General features: G+C 36.0%; 1 protein-coding gene across 5 annotated transcripts in view; it reads right to left on the reverse strand.

Annotated features, from left to right (window-relative positions):
- Nucleotides 1–1,083: 1,083 nt before the first annotated feature.
- The window catches only part of ITPRID2 (ITPR interacting domain containing 2), a 39,143-nt gene continuing 13,737 nt past the window's right edge, over nt 1,084–26,489 (reverse strand). The window contains exons 9-18 of one of the 5 annotated variants that reach the window (XM_029224668.1): nt 23,851–23,923; nt 20,132–20,220; nt 17,571–18,779; nt 15,071–15,148; nt 14,865–14,992; nt 14,325–14,475; nt 13,192–13,257; nt 11,827–12,288; nt 2,830–2,947; nt 1,084–2,235 (exon numbers count right to left, since the gene is read on the reverse strand). In XM_029224668.1, coding sequence (XP_029080501.1) covers nt 2,843–2,947; nt 11,827–12,288; nt 13,192–13,257; nt 14,325–14,475; nt 14,865–14,992; nt 15,071–15,148; nt 17,571–18,779; nt 20,132–20,220; nt 23,851–23,923 — 2,361 coding nt within the window. In that variant the 3' untranslated portion in view covers nt 1,084–2,235; nt 2,830–2,842. The remainder of the gene's footprint in view (nt 2,236–2,829; nt 2,948–11,826; nt 12,289–13,191; nt 13,258–14,324; nt 14,476–14,864; nt 14,993–15,070; nt 15,149–17,570; nt 18,780–20,131; nt 20,221–23,850; nt 23,924–26,489) is intronic. The other 4 variants (XM_029224669.1, XM_029224671.1, XM_029224672.1 and 1 more) reach the window with 4 other exon arrangements.

Here is a 26,489-nt window from a genome sequence, read left to right on the forward strand (position 1 = left end):
TTACTTCAAGTCTGAGAAGCTGCCCATTTTTGTCAATGGTACATCATTCACAGTGGCTCCCAACTTCCATATCACCATTTCAAGTTTCGTTTTCCTTCTATGCCTTCTTCATTCAGGCTCTTAGCACAATAGGTACAAGCTATACACAGCTTGGGCTCTTAAAAACATGCCTTCGCCAATCATATAGTAATTCAAACTCAATTTATAACCTTTGCTAATATTCTTGATAACTTAAACCCTATCCTTTCCACTTCCCATTCTTCAAGACTTTCCTCAAACCAAATCTTCTTGGTGAAGACTTACTTCTCCAACCACCCCAGGCTACACTTTTGCAGATTCTTTTTATGATCTTCATATTTTTCATTTGATACTTACCATTAAGAAAAAAAAATGTCCTGTCCTTCCATCTAGACCCGCTCTCATTCATTTCAGCAGCTAGCATGGTGGCGTGAATATAGTAGCTTTCAAATGTTCAAGTACACAAAGATTTAGAATGGAAAGAGGAGATGAAGTTCATTTTATTTGACTTATAAACTGTGTAAGGGATTTGCCCATTGACTCAGGCTGTTATTCCAGTTGTATTACCTTTCATTTTGATTGTCAAATTCTGGCTATCTTGTATTGTCAGAAATGAACTATAAGTGGCTACAAAGCTGATTAGTTAAAAATCATTGATATCTGTATAACTATTAACGTTGGATGTTTGGCTTATATGTATCATTTCAATTATGAGAATCAAGTAGTCAAATTGCTGAATAATTTGGCCAAAGACTAAGGTAATATTTTAATGTCTGTTCTTTGTAGTCTAACAGTGCATTTTAAAGAAAAGTTTTATTTTGCCTCAGATGGTAATCATTAGGACCACAGAACTGGATGAGACCAAGAGGCATCAGTGTGCACTCCTTCTCCAGGGTGGTCTAGTCTTAACCATTTCTGAAAGCATCATAGAGGCCTCTTGAGGAAAAGAGAATTTTAGCCTATTAGGTTATATGCTCCAATTCTTTTGGACCTTATTTGTTACTCTTCATATCTAATCCAAATTCTTCATGTTGTGGTTCAAGAAAAGAAATCACTAAAAACATGTTAGGCAAAATAAATACTTTATTAATTTTTTTTTTTTAGAAATCAGCCTTTGTGCGATAATTCAGACATTTAAAAACCTTTTAGATATTCTTTCAAAGTATACTGTTAACATCTCAACCACTTTTGATTAAAACTTCACACAAAGAAATATGATAGGAGTTGAAAATTATAAATGCTAAAGAATAATTCTAATAACATTTGCTTGTTACTTTACACATTTATTTAACATATATGAAACCAAATAGGAAACTACCTTCCTTTTTTTTCCCATAAACAGTTCTCACTGGTTAAAAATGAATTAAAACCATCTATTATGAGAAAAACAAATCTAAATTACTTCCATTTTGAAAAAACAAAACCAGCTTATTCATTTCTATCCATTCAAGTCACAGGCCCCATTATTTTGGCAATACTCCACTATTTAGTCTAAAAGAAGAAACATCTCCTTATAATAAAGAAGTCTGGAAAATGCAATAAGTACATAGTGTTTAACCTAAGGCATGTTTCCAAAATAAAAAAAAAAAAACTACATAAGCTATAATAAAATTGCAATTGTCTTGGGTAAAGTAACAATGCTTTACAGTGTAAGAACATTAAGTAGTTTTAGGTAACATATAAATTCTATCCTACTGCTATTAGTAACCTCCTCAAGAATTAAGAGCAATTTTTACAAGAGAACAATTTTTCTTCTTGGAAGTGACACTAATTAACAGCAGTGGAGGGAAAAATCATTGGTTGTTTCAAGCTCTCAAAAAATGAATCAGTTATTGCACAGTAAATACCTCATAGAGGTCAGTGTTTTAAGAAGCTAGTCTGAAGAAATATGTTATTTATAAGTTGGTTAAGTTTGGACGTTTTCAAGTTTTAAAATTAATTCTTCCTAGGGAATCAATTGGAAAATATTGACATACAAATAAATATTAGGCTTTTCAAATGGCTACAGTTTTGATAGTTTAGAAAAGAAATAAAGTCAGCAAAGTGCCTAAGTTTCTATGTTTTTTTAAAAAGATATGCACAGAAGAAATAAACATTGTACACTGTATACAGTAGCCCAGCTCAGCAGCAAGTATCTTCTGAAGCACAAATGACACCTCCACCAGTGTATAGCATTGATAACTCCAATATCACACAGCTAATAGGACCCATGCCAATCTTAAAAAAGAAAGAGAAGTGAACATTACACATTTTTCAATTACTACTGAAAGGTCTTTAAAAGGAAGGATGAGAATATTCTGTAAAAATATATATATATAAATATATATGTGTGTGTGTATATATATATATATATATATATGATCCTCCTTTATAAATTATGACATGATTAGATATGGGACCTATGGGATAGGTTTCTTTAAAAGACAAAGATACTAAAAATTTATGATTAAGGCTTGAAATCTTGATCCATAAATTGTACATTTGAAATAACATTAAAACCAGTGCTATCAAGATAAAACTCAGGTTTGAAGGTCCCAATTTCCCCAATTCCAGAATTTATTTACTATAATGAGATTTCAATAAAATGACAAAATATCAATAATCCCTTGGAGGTTTGAGATTATGAGATTTGACTTGCTTACACTTCAAATGAGGTTGTAAGAGGTTTTCACACTGCAGGATAACATATTACATACTTTCTATAAATCAAAATTTAGCTAGAGAAACAGACCTGTATACTAAAAAAAAAAAGTATTAAAAGCTAAGTACTAATTTACATTTATCTAAACAAAGAAATTCAGAAAAATTTACCTATAAATTCCATTTAATGACTATCTTGCTTAGAATTAGATGCTTTACTTGAAGATACTGCTGCCAGAAGTCCACTTACAATTTCCCGTCTGATTTCCCCAACAATAGACTCTTTAATCTAGAATGGAAGAAGAGGAAAATAAGAATTTAACAATATGACTATAATCCATTTTATTCTATTTTCAGAAAAATAAATAGTATTTAATTCCTGCAGTTAGCTAAACTATAGAAAGAACTACAACCTTCATGTAAACCCTTCATGAAATACAGAGAGCAAGTAGGGAATCACATCCATCTATCCTCAAACTCAGATCACATTGTGAGGTCTCGTCTAGCACAACTCAGATAGCTCCATTATAAAATATCACAATTCTCAAGTTGAGAACATTAACAAACGTTAGATTTAAAAACTTCATTAGATAATTTGCCCCATGACACAAAATAACCTGAAAGAACTGATTAAATGTTAGGTTCACTTTTATGTTTTTTGTTAATGTCTATCTTTGTTTGGTAACCAGCAGGATACTCAAGTATTCTCATTGTTAAGAAAACCTATTAGTGGCAAAATAATATACAGGTGTATTGCCTGTTTATACTAACTGAAAGCAAAGTATCTAAAGAAGTTATTACATATTATTCTAACCTAACATGTGCATTTTAAGTGAAAAGAAGAAATGATCATCTAGTACAATTTAGTTTAAAACATGAAAAAAAATCCTCTAATCCACCATAAACTCTAAAGAAATAAATATTTATTTAGTTGTATGGTACATTTGTCACCGGTCTGAAAATTTTGCTTTGGACAAGGATTACATCATTTTATTGTTGGAAAAGGCAAACAGACCTAGGGGCAATGACAATTCCATCAACGTTTTCTTCTCCAGATGCCCAAACACTACACGTGCCTATCTAAGCCTTTTTCTCTCTAATGATATAGCATCACCTCCAAATAGCCCTCTGTGAAGGCTTTAAATGTGTATTTCCTGAAATAAGCTGATAATGCCTTCCCGAATTAGCACTTGAGACACTCTCAACCAGCTTTAAAAAATTCTACATTTCCAGTTTCCTGTCAGCCTGATCTGTTCCCTTAAATGTTCCTAAGTACATCCTGAACACATCTCAATTGAAGTCTTTCCAAAAATGGCTCTGTATTAATGTCACGCAAAATTGGTACACAATACATATTTATACATAAGTATTCAGAGAAACAAATGCTCCTTAGCTACCAGCCATCTGTACTGAAACATATTTGAATAAATAGAAGCTTCTCATCTTACCTTCTACCAATATTTCTGAGCTTTAAACAACAAAACATCACAAGTTTCTTAAGTTCATAATACTTCAGATTCATTTTTTAAACAAATATGTATTGGATACAAATATTATGAAAACCAGAATCTCTTTGCCACAATATACAAGTGCAAATGCAGTGTGTTGAATCAGATCCTCTGTAAATCTATATTTACAAAAGACAGTGAGTAGCAGAGTCTTTCAGTCCTGTTGTCCAATGCACATCTCATCGTACTTCATCATTCAAAAACAAACTAGCTAGAAAGTATTCTCTACAAACCAAAATGTGTGCCAACATTTGGGGGGGTGTGGGGTACAGATATTACTGGAGTAAAGCATAAAGAGTCTCTACCAAGGATGTTATAATCTAGGTGGGCACAAAATGAATATTGTTTCATGAAATATTGAAAGAAAATTATTTATTAATTCATTAATGACATAAGAACAAATTTTTAAAAATGAGAGACTAGTATGGGCTAGAAGAGGAAAAAAATAAATTCTCAGAGAATAGCAGTCTTTAACATAATAATGAAAAAGTAAGGAAAATTTCAGACAATAGTGAGGATGAAAACTGTAGCAAGAGCACCTTGGAGACACAGCAAAAAGAAGCCTAGCCAACAAGACAGTTCCTACTAGGTAAAGAGTACAGAGGAATTAGAATAGAAACGGGGAGCTCAAATGGAAATTAATCAATGTATCCTGGCACACAGTAAGTGCTCAATGAATGTCTGAATAAATGCATCAATGAGAGAGTGAGACAGCACATGCCTGAGAGAGACAGTATCAGACACAAAAAGGAACAGAAAGTAGAAAAACAAAGGACTACAGACTAGCACTGAAAATGACAAAATGCCTTTGATAATTTATTGAAGTAATAAATGTATGAACAAATAAATTAGTTCCAAAGTCTCCCACGCTACAGAGAGGTGGGAAGGATTAGTAGTGAGAAAATCAGTGGGATGGATGGTGAAGTCACCTTTATAACTTTCAAAAAGTAAGACAGGCTGAAGACAGACTACTTGAGATTAAGGAAGGAATGCACATTGGCAAATAAACAGGCTGACAGCAAGGCTGAAGTGTGGGGCAACACGTCCATTTACTACGCATCTACTGAGTTACTGAGTGTTTCCTGTGTGGCAGCCATTATATCAAGTGATCACTAATAGAATTGTAATAAGAACACATGCAAGCTGTGTATTTACCAAAATACATGTTAAAGCTTGCCAGATGAAATGTAATAGATACAAAAAGGCATGAACCAAGCCTAGGAACTTCAATAAACAAAGTACTCTCTACACAGAGCAATCTATGTTTATGCTTTGATATGTAATTCTGTTCCATTTGCTTCTGTGGGCAGATGCTCATTTATTCGATTAAGTAATCTTCTTTCTTACTTTTTTTTTTTAAAGTAACTATAAACAGTTTCAGGCCACTGATTACATACATCACAGACCACCTGGGCAAATTCCAAGAGTGTGTACGTGTCCCCACTACAACATATGCAGTCTGCACAGGAATGGGGTATCTTTCATCTGACAAAAAGCTTAGTTATTAAATGAGTGTATTGAATATTTGCAAGAACTTCCAGTGTGTTCCTTCAAAAGAATTCTACTGCATTAAACTACTGCATTAACACATTATAAATAATGAAAGGATTCTTTTAAAAAAGTTCACATATGGTGAAATAATGGAAACAAAGGCCTGATAGACATCGTTTCATGCACCCATGACTGCAATAAGAAAACTTCCCTGAAAGTGTCTGCCAAACATGTTTAATCCTCACCTACAAAACTGTTCAACCCAAGCTTAAATCTTTTCTTCATGAATAGTAGCTTTGTTAATGGGGTTAGAGACCCATAATTTACTGGGAAGACAATCTAATTTTCTTGGTAGCTGATACAATAAGCTTAAAAAAAATTGGAATTCAGTACCATGTATATTTAAGTAAAAAGATTACCAATTTTAAATGAACAGAATCAAGACTAATCTGAATTTTAAATATTTTGTAAACAAAGTTTAACAGAACACCATTGTAATTGAGCTAAGATGATAACCCAAATTATTTGTTTAAATTGTAAATGGCATTAGACTAACTTATCTATTAACACATGCTTTTAAACTGCTTCAGAAGAGTTTATTTTCTTAAGGACATCAGTATTCCTTTTTTTTTAACCTGGTTCTCTGATGCTATACTTATTTATTTTTTTAAACATTTTAATTGGAGTATAATTGCTTTACAATGGTGTGTTAGTTTCTGCTTTATAACAAAGTGAACCAATTATACATATACATATACATATATCCCCATATCTCTTCCCTCATTCATCTCCCTCCCTCCCACCCTCCCTATCCCACCCTTCTAGCTGGTCACATAGCACCGAGCTGATCTCCCTGTGCTATGCGACTGCTTCCCACTAGCTAGCTATTTTACATTTGGTAGTGTATATATGTCCATATAGACACTACCACTCTCACTTTGTCCCAGCTTACCCATCCCCCTCCCCGTGTCCTCAAGTCCATTCTCTAGTAGGTCTGTGTCTTTATTCCTGTCTTGTCCCTAGGTTCTTCATGACCAATTTTTTTTTTTTTTTTAGATTCCATATATACGTGTTGGCATACGGTATTTGTATTTCTCTTTCTGACTAACTTCACTCTATATGACAGACTCTAGGTCCATACACCTCACTACAAATAACTCAGTTTCATTTCTTTTTATGGCTGAGTAATATTCCATTGTATGTATGTGCCACATCTTCTTTATCCATTCATCCGATGATGGACACTTAGGTTGCTTCCATGTCCTGGCTAAATAGAGCTGCAATGAACATTGTGGTACATGACTCTTTTTGAATTATGGTTTTCTCAGGATATATGCCCAGTAGTGGGATTGCTGGGTCATATGGTAATTCTATTTTTAGTTTTTTAAGGCACCTCCATACTGTTCTCCATAGTGGCTGTATCAATTTACATTCCCACCAACAGTGTATGAGGGTTCCCTTTGCTCCACACCCTCTCCAGCATTTATTGTTTCTAGATTTTTTGAGATGGCCGTTCTGACTGGTGTGAGATGATATCTCATTGTAGTTCTGATTTGCATTTCTCTAATGATTAATGATGTTGAGCATTCTTTCATGTGTTTGTTGGCAATCTGTATATCTTCTCTGGAGAAATGTCTATTTAGGTCTTCTGCCCATTTTTGGATTGGGTTCTTTGTGTTCCTGATATTGAGCTGCATGAGCTGCTTGGAAATTTTGGAGATTAATCCTTTGTCAGTTGCTTCATTTGCAAATATTTTCTCCCATCCTGAGGGTTGTCTTTTCGTCTTGTTTATGGTTTCCTTTGCCGTGCAAAGGCTTTGAAGTTTCATTAGGTCCCATTTGTTTATTTTTATTTCCATTTCTCTAGGAGGTGGGTCAAAAAGGATCTTGCTGTGATTTATGTCATAGAGTGTTCTTCCTATATTTTCCTCTAAGAGTTTGATAGTGTCTGGCCTTACATTTAGGTCTCTAACCCATTTTGAGTTTATTTTTGTGTATGGTATTAGGGAGTGTTCTAATTTCATTCTTTTATATGTAGCTGTCCAGTTTTTCCAGCACCACTTATTGAAGAGGCTGTCTTTTCTCCATTGTGTATTCTTGCCTCCTTTATCAAAGATAAGGTGACCATATGTGCGTGGGTTTATCTCTGAGCTTTCTATCCTGTTCCATTGATCTATATTTCTGTTTTTGTGCCAGTACCATACTGTCTTGATTACTGTAGCTTTGTAGTATAGTCTGAAGTCAGGGAGCCCGATTTCTCCAGCTCCATTTTTGTTTCAAAAGATTGCTTTGGCTATTTGGGGTCTTTTGTGTTTCCATACAGATTGTGAAATTTTTTGTTCTAGTTCTGTGAAAAATGCCAGTGGTAGTCTGATAGAGAATGCACTGAATCTTTAGATTGCTTTGGGTAGTAGAGTCATTTTCACAATGTTGATTCTTCCAATCCAAGAAGACGGTATATCTCTCCATCTATTTGTATCATCTTTAATTACTTTCATCAGTGTCTTATAGTTTTCTGCATACAGGTCTTTTGTCTCCTTTGGTACGTTTATTCCTAGGTATTTTATTCTTTTTGTTGCAATGGTAAATGGGAGTGTTTTCTTAATTTCACTTTCAGATTTTTCATCATTAGTGTATAGGAATGCAAGAGATTTCTGTGCATTAATTTTGTATCCTGCTACTTTACCAGATTCATTGATTAGCTCTAGTAGTTTTCTGGTAGCATCTTTAGGATTCTCTATGTATAGTATCATGTCATCTGCAAACAGTGACAGCTTTACTTCTTTTTTTCCAATTTGGATTCCTTTTATTTCTTTTATTCTCTGCTTGCTGTGGCTAAAACTACCAAAACTATGTTGAACAATAGTGGTGAGAGTGGACATCCTTGTCTTGTTCCTGATCTTAGAGGAAATGGTTTCAGTTTTTCTCCATTGAGAATGATGTTTGCTGTGGGTTTGTCATATATGGCCTTTATTATGTTGAGGTAGGTTCCCTCTATGCCCACTTTCTGTGGAGCTTTTATCATAAATGCATGTTGAATTTTGTCAAAAGCTTTTTCTGCATCTATTGAGATGATCATATGGTTTTTCTCCTTCAATTCGTTAATATGGTGTATCACATTGATGACTGATTTCCGTATACTGAAGAATCCTTGCATTCCAGGGATAAACCCCCCTTGATCATGGTGTATGATCCTCTTAATGTGCTGTTTGCTAGTATTTTGTTGAGGATTTTTGCATCTCTGTTCATCAGTGGTATTAGTCTGTAGTTTTTTCTTTTTTTTTTTTTTTAAGTATTCCTTCTTATGCCTTGTTTGATCTACTACGTATTTTGCTTGCTAAGTCCTTCTTTGTAGACAGTTAAAAGGGTCCATACTAAGCCAGAGTTTGTCCAAACTATGCCAAATTCTGAATTAGGGGTTTCTAATTAACAGGTTTAATAACAAATTCTGAAAAATTCTTCAAACATTTGCCTTGCATATCAGTCTTCAAATTATAAAATCTTCCATATTTGATGGGATGTTCTTATAAACGATTAATTCTCTAGCACCACCACATTATGATGGAAACAACCAACTTTTCTACATGTACGCTATTTTCTATCAGCCAAAAAATCAATGTTCTGGCTTAGGGATGCTTTACACCCAGGAAATTACTTACAGCACATATCAGGCCATCCATTAACAACTTTAAAAATGAGGATTCAAGGGGCTTCCCTGGTGGCGCAGTTGTTGAGAGTCTGCCTGCCGATGCAGGGGACACGGGTTCGTGCCCCGGTCCGGGAGGATCCCGCGTGCCGTGGAGCGGCTGGGCCTGTGGGCCATGGCCGCTGAGCCTGCGCGTCCGGAGCCTGTGCTCCGCGACGGGAGAGGCCACAACAGTGAGAGGCCCGGGTACCGCAAAAAAAAAAAAAAAAAAAAATGAGGATTCAAGAGTGCATTAAGGGAGTATTTGTGCTAAATGAGTACATAAAGTCCAGTTTCCAAGGAAAATTTTCAAACCAAAACAAGCTAAAGGGAACAAAAATATCACATTTCTGGGTGGGGGGAGAGTACCTTAAAACTTATTTCCTCAGTTAACATATATATTGTGGAGAAAAATAATTTTTTGAGTAAAACTCAATTCTACTCAAAAATTGATCTTTGATGTGAAACACATAAATAAGAATGAATTATAATCAGTCACACCTAACTAACTGAGCAATGTACATGTACAGACCCTGCTAAGTATCTGCCAGCCACAATCAACCTACAAAAGTAATTACATTTGTAGGACAAAAAAATTTATAGAATTAAGACCTTTTAAGTTGGTAATTCATGTCATGAAAAGAAATTACATACATGCAGTCTCATCTGCTAGAATGCTTGTTTTGTAAATGTGAATTTGTCTGAATGTCAGCTGAACCAGGGAACAGAGTACCCAAACTGTACAAACATTAAACACCTACCAGCTACGTCAGTTCACTGTGTTACGAAGCGCACCTATCTGCATCTGGCATTAAAACTTTCTGCTGGACTTCATGTCACCCTCCTCCACCACTCCACAATAACTCACAAGCTGCAACCCTTCCAAAGTCCAATTCCACAAGCAAGTTTCAGGTCTTTTTCAAGGTAAAGTGTCACATTATTGCAGTATTTATGTATTTCTTAACCATTTAACATTTATAAAATAGTGTTACTGTTTTTATTAGGTTTTTACCATTTTAAAAACATGTCACAAGTTTTGAGTGTTATGCCTCTAATACTATTTTCCCCATAAGCTCTGTGTTTTTATTATACAAATTTGCATAGCACAACGATTTTTAGGAATGCATATATCATACTATATAACAAAACTGAGTATTTTCAGTATACTTCTCAAGCCACTATCATGCAGCTATAAATGGTGGCAACTAATACCCATGAACTAATCTTTGGACCCAGAGGATCAATGGCCCATTTGAAGGAACATTTTGGTCTGTTGCCACCATTATTGACCTATAACCACTAAAAATTTGTTTTATGCTACTCATGAGTTAATTCTAAAAATATGTTAAGTTCACGTTACTGAATTTATTGGAAATACACAGATTAAAAAGAGGGAGTCACTGACACTAATTTCTCTGGCTCAGTTTGATTTTTTCCAGTTCTAAATTCTTAGTTCTCAATACATTATACCAAATGATTTCTGTATGATTTTTCAATTGTTTCCTGAGTTAGTCTTATTTACCTTCCTACTGGACTTTAAGCTTAAGGATTCATGTCTCATATCTTTCTTTTACCCTTACAGAGCAGGTACTCATTAAGATACTTATAAACCTTTTTGTTTTTTTTTTTTAACTTATAGGATATTCTTCTTTTCAACTATTGGAAAGAATGAATGATCCTTTTTTATCATGGATTTTAGTATCTCATTTGGAAAGAATTATGAGTAATTATGGTTCTTCCTTAGAGTTACTCTTAATACAGGGAACAGAATGAAAAAAATAAATTCAACATGTGTAATTTTTATTCCATGCACTCTATTGGATTTTGCACCCAAAGACACAATGTGATTTGAGAAGAAAAGGAAAAAAAAGTCATCATAAACATGTATCTATAGCAGTCTCCCTTTTTAAATGATATACATACTATTCCTTACCACCTGATCCTAGTGCCAAAAGCAACTATTTTACTAATTTTCTCAATTAATGTTTGCCCTTGATTACTAATCCTCCTAAGTTTCTGCAGTCTTTTTGGTAACCTACAACTATGGTTAAATATTTCAGGTCTGCATACTGCTAATCACACAGGGTAAACCTTCTTTTCATTTTGTATTTCTATCTTTGAACAACTTATATAATTTCCACATTTCTCCACCCACTAAGCCAAACAGCTCAAATTTTTTTTTACTTCTTAAAATCTCAACACCATTTTTTAATGTCAATTGACATTATTAAATGACAGCTTTTAATCCTGGAAAAGATCTAAATTATAATCCCTAATTTTACAAAGGTGGAAACAGAGGTCTAGAGAGTTTGTCATGTGTTCACTTATTTGAACCCTACATATGCCTTCTTCACAGATACTTAATAGACACGAGTAGGATCAATGGGAAAATTACTGAATACAGTGAATCAAAGGAATAGCTTATAAATAATTAATGTTCAAACAAAACCTACTCCAAATAAACTAAGCGTAGATTTTACTCACCTCCCTTATGACTTGCTGTAACTCATCTTGCTCCACATTTTTATGCATTTCCTCAGCAGCTGGCAATAATGAGATTCTTCCATGCTCTTTCTCCACTTCAGATTTCGGTCCTACAGCCTCTGAGGCTTCTTCAGCTGCAAAAACTTCTTCAGAACTTTCCATATCTGGAGGTGTCTGCACAGAGCCTGTTCTAGAAGGAGCAGTTGGTGTTAAGGCCACCGACGCTCGGAATACTTTCTTGCTTGGTACCAGATGGGTTTTGGGTCTGCCCACTGAGTCACTAGAAGGTACTCCAGTTCTATTGGCATGAGAGGGACCAGAACATACAGAAGATGACTCTGACGTTGCTTGGGAGAAAACAGATTCTAAGCTTTCTCCAGGAGGAATTTCAAATCCCATTTCTCCAAGGCCCAGGCCCAATTCAGACTTCAGATATGACTGTTCCCGCATCAGTTCAGTGACCTGGAGATGAGAAAAATTGTAATTCTTCTCTCTTGAAATTAAGATTGGTAGTTAAAAGAAGATTAAAATCCTAGGTGTGATTACTGCCCCAAATCACTTAACTTGTAAAGACATGATTCTAATGCATTCATTTAGTTACTACTCAATTTCATTTGCAAAAATAGCAAGGAAAATTTAAATTCACAGAGATCAAGCCATGAAATGTGTAACTAAACTATAGCTGGATGAAATTTTACTTGGTCCCACACAGGGGTCCAAATTACTTATCAAGAAGAGTAACCTGGTGGCGCAGTGATTGAGAGTCCGCCTGCCGATGCAGGAGACACGGGTTCGTGCCCCAGTCTGGGAGGATCCCACATGCCGCGGAGCGGCTGGGCCCGTGAGCCATGGCCGCTGGGCCTGCGCGTCTGGAGCCTGTGCTCCGCCACGGGAGAGGCCACAATGGTGAGAGGCCCACGTATCACAAAAAAAAAAAAAAAAAAAAGAAGAGTAACTTGTAAAAAATAAAATAGCTACTCATAATGCCCCCCAAACGAACTGACTTGCTTAAAAAATAATAAAAATCATACTTTTGTTCAAAAAGTAGTCATCTTACAGATCCAATTAGCAAAAGGACCTGGAATCAGACAGACTGTGAAAGCACATTTCCTGGAGTATGAATTACTTTTTATGATGCATTATTTCCTTTAGACCACAAAGATAAATCACTTTTGCAATTAACTGGCTCTTCAGTGGCCAAAGATGGCGGTGGACTTTCAGAAGTGCCCGAGTCACTTCTAATCAATTTAACTAACTTATCAAATTCTGTATTTTAAAAAAATTTCATCTACATTAGGAAAACTGTGTGTTTATGAAATATTATATCATTCCCTTCCCCAGTGATTTAAAAGGAAAGAGGCTTACTGGTTCCATTACATTCAATGGAGAAGGGCATGACAAGTTATCAGCGCTTCTACTGCCACACATTCCCTGAAAAAGTAAGAACAATATGTGTGTGTGTGTATTTTTTCAAATTGCAAGTGTTTTATAATGAACTAATTATTGCTCTGAAGCAGTCCTTTATGTCACAAAGGTCAGTCTAAACTGTCACAGGATCCTATAAAATGTGTTACTGTGACTGAAGTTTGTATAGAAGATGTTCTGATTCTCTGCTCTCACCAACACACATTTCTCAGAATAATGGATCAAAGCCTTTTATGGAAAAAGATATTCATTGACAATACAGGATATTCTTAGTCTATGCTATACATATATATATGTGTATACACACACATATTCTACTCCATATATGTACATATATATGTGTGTGTATTCATGCATTTATTTTTAACAAAATCAGGTATGTTGTTCAATTAACAAAGAGAAAATTCAGTATTTCAACATTTCAAAACAGTATATTCTACGACTGGAAGATTTTGGCAAAAATAAGAATACAACTGTTGGAGTTCAAATTGCATGGAAAGGAACCTTAGGAGTAAGAACAATGGTACAAAATAAAGAGAAACAGTGTTTCTTTCTATTCTCTTGGTTGAATACATGTTTCTCTGCTTTTACGAAGATATCATTTGATCCCTTAAAAAACATAAAGAATGGAAAAGAATCCAAAATAAAGGGAACGTTTAAAGGAAACAGTTTTTTTTTTTCAAAGGCAAGAAAGGGGGAAAAGAAGTCTAAGTGAAATATATATATTACATATATCTGTGTTCTTCACAGTTACATGCAATGATTAACATCTATATCAGTCATATGTTAACCCACTATCATTTTCCCTTTAAAATCCTAAACTTTTGTATTGCTCCTTATTTTCTATTAAAAATTATGATTTTTCAATGTATTTCTAAATATACTAAACATTTAAGAAAATAATTACAACTTGCACATTCCACTGATTTGTGGGAAAGGCTCCTTAAAAACTCTGCATGTCTCTAATGCCATTAAAATAAGTGTTTTTAAATTGAGACATTTGTCTTAAATTGTGTGGAACATTATAAACAAGTCCTGAGTGAAAAACCTATGCACAACCCAAGGTAGCGTACCATGAGTGCTGAGGAGCGGAAGGGCGAAGGCACACTCACAGCGTGAAGCTGCTCCTCCAGCCCCAGCAGACGCTCCTCCAGCTGCATCTCCAGGTCCTGAAGTTCCATTCGGACTGAATTTCTCAAGCTCTGGAGCTGATCAACTTCATATCTATCAGTAGGCACAAAGTTTGAAAAAAGCAGTTTGGAGATTCAGTGTTCACAACTCTCTCACAAGCTTTCAGAAGGTACTGAACTCCAAGTTCTATAAATTAGCACAACAGCGACTGCAATAGGTGTAACCACTGGGAGAACTGGTTTGTCTTCCTCTCTCCTCGATTACAAATATCCCAAACAATAAAAACAGATTGCAACCACTATCTTCCTCAATCCACCAAAGGCAGAGAAGTTTACCTAGCAGAACACTATGCCCAATTTTATTTATACTGGTTCACAGACTACATAAAGGGTACACAACAGTGGAAATAAAACCCAGCTTCAAAAAAAAAGTTAACAATGCTTTTTAGAAAGAAAAATATTTTGAGTCAAATGAACTTTTACCTTTCGTCCTCAGTCATATGATGATAAACCATGGTTTGCTGACGCAGCACTGCCAATTCTAAATCCATCATTTGCGTTCTAAACAAATTCAGGCTCCGCCTCATTACTTGGAGCTCCTGAAAAGTATTCTAAAATACAATACAACAGCATTAACTTCTAAATCACACAAATTATTTTGTAACACAGAGATTTAAATAAGAACTTACTTCATAAAGAGGTAGAACAGATGACTTCTGAGTACTATAGGGAGCAGCAGCAAGATCAGGCCCTCTCATCACAGGGTGCTTCAAAAGAGTGGAAGTATGATTAGGAATCAATGTTAAAGTGACTGCTTCCAAATTATCTAAGGTGTTAAAAAGGAAGAATTTGGGGTCTACATATTTTTCTCTTTGAGGCAAAAAACAAAAACCACTTCATGTTATAAGCAGGAACCAAATAAATCAGTCCCCAATGCTACCCACTACTCCTATCTGTTGAAGGTTATAAGTCAGTGTATTGGAACGGGAAAGAGGCAAAGGAACACAAATAGTTCAAACCTATGTCTTACAGGACCTCTCTCTTGCCTTGAGAAAGCAGAAAAATAAAACTCAGAAATGTAGAAGCAATAGCAAATATCATTCTGAGATTACAGAAATTACTAACTTGGCTGGAGAGAGTAGCAAGCAATCATCACACTCATTCTTAGACATCTGAGTATCTACTATGCTTCACTATTTTAGGCAGTGAAAAAGATAAAAGGAAGTAAAAGTCACTTCCAGCCTTCAAGTGTTCTCACAGTGTAAGAAAGAAGAGAAAACAGAAGTAAAAAATATATATATATAATATTGGCTGGGGGCAGCATGGGGAATGCTATGATAGGAACAAGCAAAAATCCAGATCAGTTAAGTGTTCCCGACAGTGGTGACCCCTGAGCTGAGCCTTAACAGTAAAAGGGACTTGGTCAGGTGAAGAAAGGCAAGGGCGGGGTGTTCCAGGTATAAAAAAAAGAAGTAGAATGTGTAAAGAAACAGACACCTAGGGACACACGCCTGTGTAGAGGCTTGCATGCAGTCCAGTGTGGCTGGAGCACACACACAGGGAATGGGCCTGAAGAGATAGGCAGAGGCCAGGTCATGAAGAGCATCTGTGTACTGAGGTGGGGTGGTGTGAGGGTGGGGAAATTAATTAGCTGAGTTACTGATGGGACACTGAAGAGAAGACCACATTTAGAGCAGAACAAGCTGGCCTAGACAGGTGCACTTGAGGGTGCAGGTGGACAGGACCCTGGGAATCCCCAGCTTCATATAATTGCAGCTGAAAGGTTAAATGTCTCACATGTAGATAGAACTACATTTTGTAAGGAGGAAGGAGAAACACCCACTTTCTGGTTAGACTGAAAATCATTAGGAGACAATCATCATGAGGATAAAATCTATACTTAAAAGAAGGTGTATTTTACTACATAGCTTGAAAAGTTCCAACTTTCATTTTTACTGTCCAAGTGGCTTCCTGTCTACTATGTCACCATGATAAGGGATCTATTATATATACTCTATGCCTCTCGACTCTTAACTGAATAACCCGATCATTACATTACACTGTCATTTTCTTCATTTCCTCAACTGTCTAAATATAAGTAGTTTAGAAAGAGATTTAGAAAGGAAATGTGGGGCTTCCCTGGTGGTGCAGTGGTTAAGAATCCGCCTGCCAATGCAGAGGACACGGATTCGAGCCCTGGTCCAGGAAGATCCCACATGCCGCGAAGCAATTAAGCCCGTGTGCCACAACTACCAAGCCTGCGCTCTAGAGCCCGCGAGCCACAATTACTGAGCCCACACGTCACAACTACTGAAGCCCAAGCGCCTAGAACCCATGCTCCGCAACACAAGAAGCCCGCGCACTACGACGAAGAGTAGCCCCCTCTTGCCGCAACTAGAGAAAGCCCGCACGCAGCAATGAAGACCCAACGCAGCCAAAAATAAATAAATGAATTAATTTAAAAAATAAAGAAAGGAAACGTGAGAGGCAAACCAAGAGACAATTTACTTCTTTTCAAAGCTTATTTTGGAAATTATTTCCAGCCCACTAACAAATCTGAGAGCGATGACTTTAAAAGTGACAAGACACATAGACCGTTCTTATTCAAATTCACACTTTACCTGATTTTTTTCTCTTCTGGGGTGGTCCCAGCCTTTTAACTCAGTGGAAGCAGACTAATTCTGTGCCAGGCGACCAGCATCAGGAGTCAGCAGATGAAGGGAAAGCTTAGTCAGAGAGCAACGAGTGGAACCAGGAGAACATACGGCGACACAGAAGCCAAGGGGAGGAAAACTTAGAAAGAAGAAGTGGTGAACACTGTCAGATGGAAAAGAAAAGGACAGACGGTACTTGAGAGGGAAGTTCTTTTAATAACAGAGACAACTTGACTAAGACAACGACAGTGCAGGAGAGGCTAAAGAAGGGAGGAGACCTAATGAGCAAAATCTCTTCTCTAGAAAGGAGGGAGATTGTGAGCAGAGAAATTCACCTTGTTCAGAATTAGTTACAGCTGTTCCCTTGAGCTAGGAGGGAAGACGCTGGGAGGGGGCAGGTACAGATAAGCTGAGGCATGCAGGAAAATGAGGCTGAGGCAGCTCAGGCCTGATGGGTCCCAGCTTCCCTGAAAATTAAGAGGTACTCAGACCAATAAAAGAAAAAAAGGTAAGAAGGATAAACTTTTTCTCATACCTGTGAAAGATTCTGCAGTGAGTTTCTAATATCATGCAACACTCTTCGCAACTGCATTTCGATGGCAGAAGGAGGGTTCACAGAGCACACTCGGTGAGGGTAGGCAGCATGTCTATGTGAGTAAGGACACCCCAGAGGGGAAGTGAAGGCACTACAGGTGGTGCCTGATATGTTGGGAATGCTGTGAGTGCTCAGAGTTCTCATGTGCTCACACAGGGGCCCTTCCTGCCACTCGGAGGGGACAGAGTGAAGGGAGCAGGTGGACTGAGATACAGGTGCCGGAGCATACAGTGAACAGGCCGGAGTCCTTCGCTGATGGCACTCCTCCAACCGGTTCACCTCACTCTGGGCGGCTTCTTCTTTCTTCACAAATGATGGAGAGATGAAAATGGTGGACTTAACTAAAGACTGACCATCATGCTCAATCGCCTCTCTTTCTAATTTCTGTTCCTCTTCCGGTGTGTACTTGTAAGTGAAGGAAGGTGGACTGCATCTGGTCTCTTTTCCGGGGGATAACCGAACATTGACAGAGGATACAACCCTTACTGGGCTCAGCAAGGTGGTTGGTAAAGACTGAGACCTTCTTAGAGGATAGCCAGCTTTTGCAAACAAGTACCTCTGTTTTAACAGATCTTTTGACTTTATCAAGCTACGCCCCACTCTTTGATTAGACAGAGTGCAAACCTTCATTTGCGCTCTTTGCAAAGCTGTATTAACTCTGTCCACAGAAGAGGGAGGCCCAGTTGTATTTTCAGCACCCTTCTCATTGCATTTAGCTTCAATAGAAGCCAATGATTTAAGAATATGGTGGGTGGTATACTGGGCAAATTCACATTCACTGCTTTTATCCACATCACTTTCAGCACTTGCTTCCCTCAGTAGTTCCACTAGCTGTGCTGGAGACACATCCTCTTTCCTTTCAGTAATTTCAGTAACGTGATCCCCTGCACTACAGGTGGACTGTTGATGTCCTGTATTCTCAACAGTCTCACACTGGGGGAAATCCTGGCCATCTGACCGTTTGTCAGCAATTGTTGCTGCCTTCTCTCTTCCCATCTGAGGACAGGTAAGAGACTCCTCTTCTGATTCATTAAAATAAGGCTGTTCTTGTGCTGTTGGTGTGACAAGGTCTTCACCAAATGATGTGACTGTTGTCTCACTGTCACAACTATCAGCACTACTCCCCATGGCTTGCAAGGACTCGTGAACCTGTGAAAAGAAAACAGGTAGAAGGATGGAGAATTCAAATAAGTAGTAGCATTAACAAAATACCAAACTGATACGATGCTTCTATACGTTTGGGGTCTCCCACCTTGGTTTTGGCTCTGGTGCTGTTCTAAACTGCTTTCAGTGCCCCTGATCAACAACCCCTCCACTTTCTCACAAAGATTATTCCAGATCTTTACTATTTTCCTTAAATCTCTTTTCAATACCCATCTCCTTTTCTTCTAACATATGACACTGACACAAAGAAAATGGACAGAAATTTCTTAACTTCTTTCCCAACACCTACAAATTTCCCCATACCTTTCCTCATCATTCCCTCCTCTCCATTCTGAAAGAAAACTGTATCTCTTTTCAAAGCTAATCCCTCCAACCTGTACTTCTGATCACATCCTCTCCAGGGCTAGGGTATTTCTCCAGTTTCATCCCAGATTTTTCTGCATCAAGCTCTCTTTCTCTTAGAGCCCTTTCCCTTAGTCATTACTGTATGAAAAAGACAAAAAGACCTATAACTCTTAAGCTATCATTCTTATTTGAAAAAACAGTTAACATTCATATCTTCTCTTCATCACTGATCTACTCTCCATTCATGCTTTTGCATCATTTAATACATCAGAACTATTTGCTCAACTACTCAATTTCAGAATAAACAAATTCTCACCTTTTCACTCCAATGGCCATAGCTTTCCTTTTAAAAGTTTCTCCTCCATCTCCCAATTTTTATGCCTGCTGGATTATTCTGAGTTTCCTTAGAAACTTCTTGTCTGTCTACTCCTTAAATGCTGTTTCTAAAGGGCTTTTTTAGGTTCTCTTTTTCTCTTATTCCAATTTTCTTTAAAATTTCCTTACAGATGTTTTAAACACTTTTCATGTACATTCTGTGTACTGCATACATAAACTATAAGCTCGTTGGGGATAAAGATGTGGCTATTTTCTGGGTTATCTAACACACTATAGCATAACAGTCAGATAATATTCAGCAAGCTATGGATCCACAGTTTTAGTTATTAAATAATTATTGTAAAATACTGAAACACAATGACGGTAAAAAATTTTTTTAAATAACAGAATAGGTTAAGGATTAAAATACTCTGTTTACTGGTGGTGCAAAAATAAAGGAGAAGCTTTTTTTGTTGTTTCTCAGAGAGAAATGAAGAATTAGTGAAACCTAAAATTTGCAGTCAAATGCTCAGATAACATCTGCATCCTAGAATTTTAGTCTTATCGTCATTTGAAAAATAAAGATTACACAGATGGTCTTGAAATATACAGCCAGTGAAAAACCACCTAAATATACAGAAGTTAATCACAGTGCCTACTACAATAGGAAATTTTACCTGAAGATGATTAAGGGAGAGGCAGTCTGTGGAATCTTCAGCAAAACCACTGCTATCAGAGTGCTGACTTGCAGTACGTAATAGTTGATCTACCAAAAGAAATTTAGTTATACAAAACTGCTAAATAAGACTTCAATGAGTACAGTATTACATATATATGATTCCCAAAAGATATATGATACACAACAGTGATTCTTTCTTAGAAAAGTATACATCACTTATGCAAAATTGTGGCTTCAAAGCATAGGAAGTAACTTGAATTCAAACAAAACTGTATCAGATCAGAAATCCTCAGTGTTCAGTTGCTAATTAAGCTCGAATTATAATGTATTTTTTGGTAAATCCAATTAATGTCTTATCCTTGGAGGACAAGAGCCTGAAATGAAAAATGGCTGTAATAAAAATAAAGTCCCAAAGTAAACCATTTTCATTATGTAAATATGTGAAGACACATAGTAGGTGAAATCAGAAGTTTAAATGTAGTGTGTAAAAACTTCTATTACCTTCACTAATAAGAAAATAAAAATACAATTAAGGCCAACAAATTAAACAAGTTGTACACAAGAGTACTTACATGTCTCTGATGTTTCAAATGATGCAAACATTTGTAAGTTATGAAAGTTATTTCTTAACAACTGAATGAAACTCAATCACATAGGTTCAACTAGTAGGTAATATTGTTAATTTTACAATAAACTTGCTTATTTTTTGGCCTCAAAACTCTAATTCCTGGTTAGTATAACCTAGAGAAATTTTTTTTTAAGTAACTAAAATGACCAACTAAACACAGCTGGCCTGATCACATGCCCAACCACACTACAAGTACCACAGTGGGTGAGAGTTTACAGCTATTACATTTACTGAGGGAGACACTTCATGAGATAGTCAAGTTCCACAGAACTTAAAAAGCAACAGGCTAAATAAAGTGTGTTTACCAAGTCCACATTCATTTAAGACTTGAATGATAGAAAGTACTTAATAATATGTTTCAATAAAATCCAAAATTAATTACAGGTTGCCTGACTTTGAAAAATATTATAATAACCTTAGGTTCAATCTGGAGCAACATGAAACAGAATAATTTTTTTCCCATTAAAAATTTAAAATAATTCTGTAATGTTGTTTTGAAATTAACAAAACTGCATAATGAAATATATGGAATTGATCCATATCCTTGATAAATCTAGGTAAATTGTAATAATTGTGAAAGTGAATTGGAATAAGCTGTTACCATAGGTACTGATTATGCATTTTATTATTTGAGAAAATGATTAACATGTCATAGGAGTCATCACCATAATTATGTGTTTGCATGTCTTTTTTAAAAAAAAAACTAGATTGTCAGCGTTCTGAAGACAGGAACGTTATTTATTCCTCTTTGTATCCCAAGTACCTAGACCAAGCCAACAATAAAAAATGTTTGCTGAATGAATCAATGATAACTATCTCCTTAAAGCAACAACAGAATTAAACAGTTTCTTAAAGAATTTAGAAGTGAAACTGCCCCATCTGCTTGGGCAAAGGGCAGTTGCAAAAGAGCCCAGGAAGCCCTGGCCAGCTCCGTTCAGGTTCTCTCTGCTAAGATCTGTTTTATCTGCAGCATACTACAGCCTGTGCCGAGTGCACCTCTCCACGGTTAGTCCTGCCTGAATTCACACACATCAGGTCGAGGGTAGACTGCTCAGGCTTCAGAGCAGGTGTGAGGCAGTGGAAAAGAACAAGGAAGCCTGGGTTCAAGTTTCGGCTTTATCATCATAAGCAATAACTTCTCTCCTCCAAAAAAATGGGATAATCATTCTACCTCACAGGGTTACTTCAGAAACTAAGTAGAACATAAGTGAAACTGTTTTGTAAACTATAAATCACAACTGAGGTTCTTTAGTCAGATGTTTCAGTTCAAAAAACACAGTTCACCAAAGAAAAAGGTACAACTAAAAAGAAATAGACCTCTGTCCTAACTGAAGAGATAAGGCATTATTTCTAATTAAAAACTAGGAAGTTAGAGCAAACATTAAAGTGAGAACAAAACAGATGTGGAAATTCTATTTATCCAGTATTGCAGAGAAATATAAACAGGACACCCATATACTCTGCTAGACTAAAGAGAATACTGAATGTCTTCAGTAATTAGAAAAATGTTGGACGGCTCTTAATATACCTACTGAATGTTAGCTTGTGACATGAGTTGAGTCACTAAACCTCTCTTCTTCAGTATGTAAATCCCAGGACTGGATTTGAGATTATAAGCACTGTAACTTCAAAAGTTCTATTACTAAAGTGTGAAGTATTTTTATACATGCATTTTTACTAACTTTGTGAAATGAATATATTATACCAGTGATTCTAATTCTGCCACTATGATTAATTTAAGATATTTGCATATCACATCAAAATTTGATAGGCTACTTTCAAAAAATGACTAAAACACTGTACTGTTCTCACTCCCTCTCTCTCTCATGCACACACACAAAACCATTTTACTGTTACTTTATAAAGACGTGATTCAAAAAAAATGTTACCATTTTTACTTATGCCACCAGAAATAAGTGCTCCTACATAGATAAGAGGAAGAAACCCAGATGTGAATAAAAACCACATTCCATCTTTCCCACCACAGGAAGCTTACTCTTCAAAGATCTTAAAGTAATTATGCTGTTTTCATCCTCTTTTTGACACACAGGGCAAGCTGCTTTTTCCAATGCATCCCTTGTCTACCTATCTAAAGCAAAGATTCCTGGATGGCTGTGAACTCTGCCTATGGCTCAGGAACACATACATAAATTTATGGACTCACAAAGGGAAGAAAATTAAGCAGGAAAGTTCATTTTGTGTCTGACCAGAACTGTGATGACCTAGTGAGAGTGGAGCTCTTGTTTCTCAGTATCATACTGCAATAAAAGAAAAATTATATGCAAATTGTCTCATATGAAGTCACTTCAGAGATCAGAAGAGAACAAACATGTAATTTCCTATTCTAGGAACATACATATGAATCTTTGCTTAAAAAAAATAAGGGTGGTTCAGCACGTGTAAAGTTTTAAAAATAAACACTCCTACCTTCAGTGGTCATTTTAACTTCCTCTCTCCTTTTCTCTAAATCTCAAAAGCTTTGTGACTTTAAAGATGATCAGACATGTTTTTCCCTTGTAAGTTAAAAGTGAAAGAAATGGATTCAAAGGTTCTTTGGTCAATAATAATTCAAGAGAAGAACAATGTCTGAGCCACTGACCTTTGATTTACAGTTTGAATTTAACTAGCTTTACCTACTGCTGAGAGACTGACTGGTGTTTTCCGCCAGAGGCACATTCATTTATTACACCTAGGAGTCGCATTTAAATAATAAAAACCCAGAGGTGGATAATACAAGTGTACATTTCAATCCCAACCATGTAAAAAGTAGGCCTGACTCTGTTGCTCTATCACTTCCCATCTAGCCCTTGTGTAGAACTGAAAAAGTATTTAGAATACACAGAATTGTGTAAGGAGGTCATTACAAGATAAGCAAACTAAAATTACTTTATGAGCACAAAAGTCTTCAGGAAGATAAAAAAAATTCTATAACCAAACCATAATGAAGCAGGCACAGCTGTGTTCCTAATCTTCTTTTTACACTTACAGGTACTACAAACACTGATAGATTAAAAAAAAATACCTTTTCCAAATCCCCCAAAGATGCTTTGGTAATGTGCTTGGGAACTAGTGAGTACTGGTTTACTTACCTCTTTTTGACTTGTTAAGACCTAGTTGGTAAGTGGTTGGAACATGAGGAGCTTCTCCCTCTGTACTTTGAACCTAAAGAAGAGTTTTAAGTAGTTAAAACTTAAGAATCTATGGCAAAGAAGAACATCTCTTAATAGTCATTTACTAAACAACCAACCTAAGAAGGTACCAATGCTTTATATATTTAAAAAGTGCATCCTATCTCAAAATCGCTATAATGTCCCACATCTCAATTTTACGATCTATTTTTCAGTTAACAACAGGACTGCAAGCTTATAGCTAGCAACGAAAAATAACTACATGTGTAAACTACTTCATTAAAAAAAGTTACCATTAAATGAAAAACAGATCCAAAATTAAAAGTTCTTCTCTAAATGTTAAACTTCAAAGTGTAAGGTCAATCCCAGGAGAAATACTAATACACTCACTGCAGCACACTGGCACACACTTGAAGCAATTACAAGTCTTGTATCTTGAAAAACGGCAATCATGCTCCCACTGCAAAATCTTATAAAAGTCCACAAATTTTCAGGTATCAAAAACCACTCATGTGGAAGACTGCTTTGTCCCGACACAAATGTTCTTTTAAGACATAACTTGGGAGTTGTAAGTAGAAAAGCAGGTTTCATTATAGGACTAAAATGTTGAAAGATCTTAGCCATAAATCCTCCCTGAAAATTATGCTCAAAAAGATACCAAACCCACAGAAGTTGTCCTTTTATGCTGTCTTTTTTTTCCTACCTAAACAACTACATAATTTAGGAATTTCCAGGTTCTTTACTCATCACACTCACTCCCCAAATACTCTATCTATCCTAACATAACTAACCCTATACTAAGAGTAAATATTTGTGGGGGTATGCTACTAACGCCCCACTCTTTACCCTATAATGATTAGTACTTAAAATAATAAATAACATCCTGGTAAAGTGGGCAAACTAGCCAAACATTTGGGCTTTCAGCCTTGAACAAGCTGGAGAGCAAATAGCAAACAGGTTTTAGATAGAACCCTCGCAGTTTTGAGCAATGACTCCATTCTAGAGTAAGAAAGATTCCATAGGAGTGAAAGTGGAATAGCCAACATGAAAAAAAACTTCAAAGGTTAAAGATATTACCCAATTTAGAAATTGCTCTGATTTGTGATATCTTTGGTCTACATAGTTGAACATGAATCCAAGTTTATGTATCTTTTGAAAACTGAACGCGTACTGGTCATTTAAAACCATCACCTATAAATCATATATAAAATGGTTTCTACTATCTTTGTTTTTATTGAAAAATCGTATTCTTCAAAGCAGCAGACATAAGTTCAAGAGGAAAACCATTGTTTTGTGTGCAAAGAAACAAAATGCATTTTCTTTTTGTAGTCAACAGGAGGTCTATTATTAGCCTCTATTCAGGCCTAGCCTACTTCAAAGAGTTTTCTGTAAACCAAATATCAAACAGACCAAAAACAGTATAACAGAAATCTAAATGTCTCTTTAATTTTATTCTAGGAATCTCAGCTTAAGCAAAAGATTATCATCTCTCATTTTTAAATGCAGAATTATCACATATTCTATTCTTTAGATTTATAAAATTAGTCACAAGGTAACATGACTTTAATGAATATGTATCCTCAGTATATTATCCTTCAAGATGCTGCTACTCCATGGACAATAAAAAAAAAAAAAAAAAAAAAACTCCCTCTCTCCCTCTACTACAAACTCCATAATTAACTGAAAGAAAAGAAGAACAGGACCCTTAAAAATGAGCTGACAGGATCATATTTTACTAATAAAGTTACTAAAGTTAGGATCCTTCCTCCTACTTACTCAGCAAAATCATCAATCACTTGCTGAAGACAAATAGACTTGCTAGTGTTAATGGTTGAATTTCATAGCTTATTAGGTTTCATTATTGACTACAGTTGTGCAGAGGAAAGCCGTCAAATTCAAGATGGGGTGCACCACAGAAAATTATAATGCAAACACAGAACTTAGATTTATGTGGCAGGATTTTTCCTATTCCATGGTTTCAAATCCTCAGTGGAATTCTGGTCATTTGCTACAAGTTGGTCTTTTATTAAATTAACTATAGCTAAATATTGATAACCGAATTGAGTGACGGATAATGGGTGTTCATTATACTATTTTCTCTAAACGCTGGATAAGTTTGAAACTTTTCATAATAAAAACTACAAAAAAAAAAAAACACAAAACAACCCAGTAAACCAAAATGATAAAATCACTTGGTCTCAGTGTTTTGGGATTTAAAGCTGTAGGACAACAGCTTTAGAATAATTCACACATTTGAGTTACTACATTTTAAAAATATTTTAATCAAACAAAGATTGCATCTTTTTGAATCAATGTCGTGCTACCACGCAGATACCTAGTTTGATTTTTTAACATCTGTCACATTTATCTTGACTAAGACATATCTTCTAGGCACAATACTATTGTACTATGTTTCATAGAGCAGCAACACCGCAGAATGTTCTAACTCAAATCACCCTTCCTCTAAGGTTTAAAGAGACCTATACAGCAGAAATCCAAAACTGGAACTTCAAAAATTACAATTCTGTCTAATTTTTAATGATACCTCAAAAAAATTCAAAGGAAATCATTATTTTTCCAAAAAGGGGCAGGGGGCTGGG

This window comes from Monodon monoceros, unplaced genomic scaffold (genome assembly GCF_005190385.1).
Source record: "Monodon monoceros isolate NGI ecotype Baffin Bay Population unplaced genomic scaffold, NGI_Narwhal_1 Super_Scaffold_16, whole genome shotgun sequence".
NCBI classification, from domain to species: Eukaryota; Metazoa; Chordata; class Mammalia; order Artiodactyla; family Monodontidae; genus Monodon; species Monodon monoceros.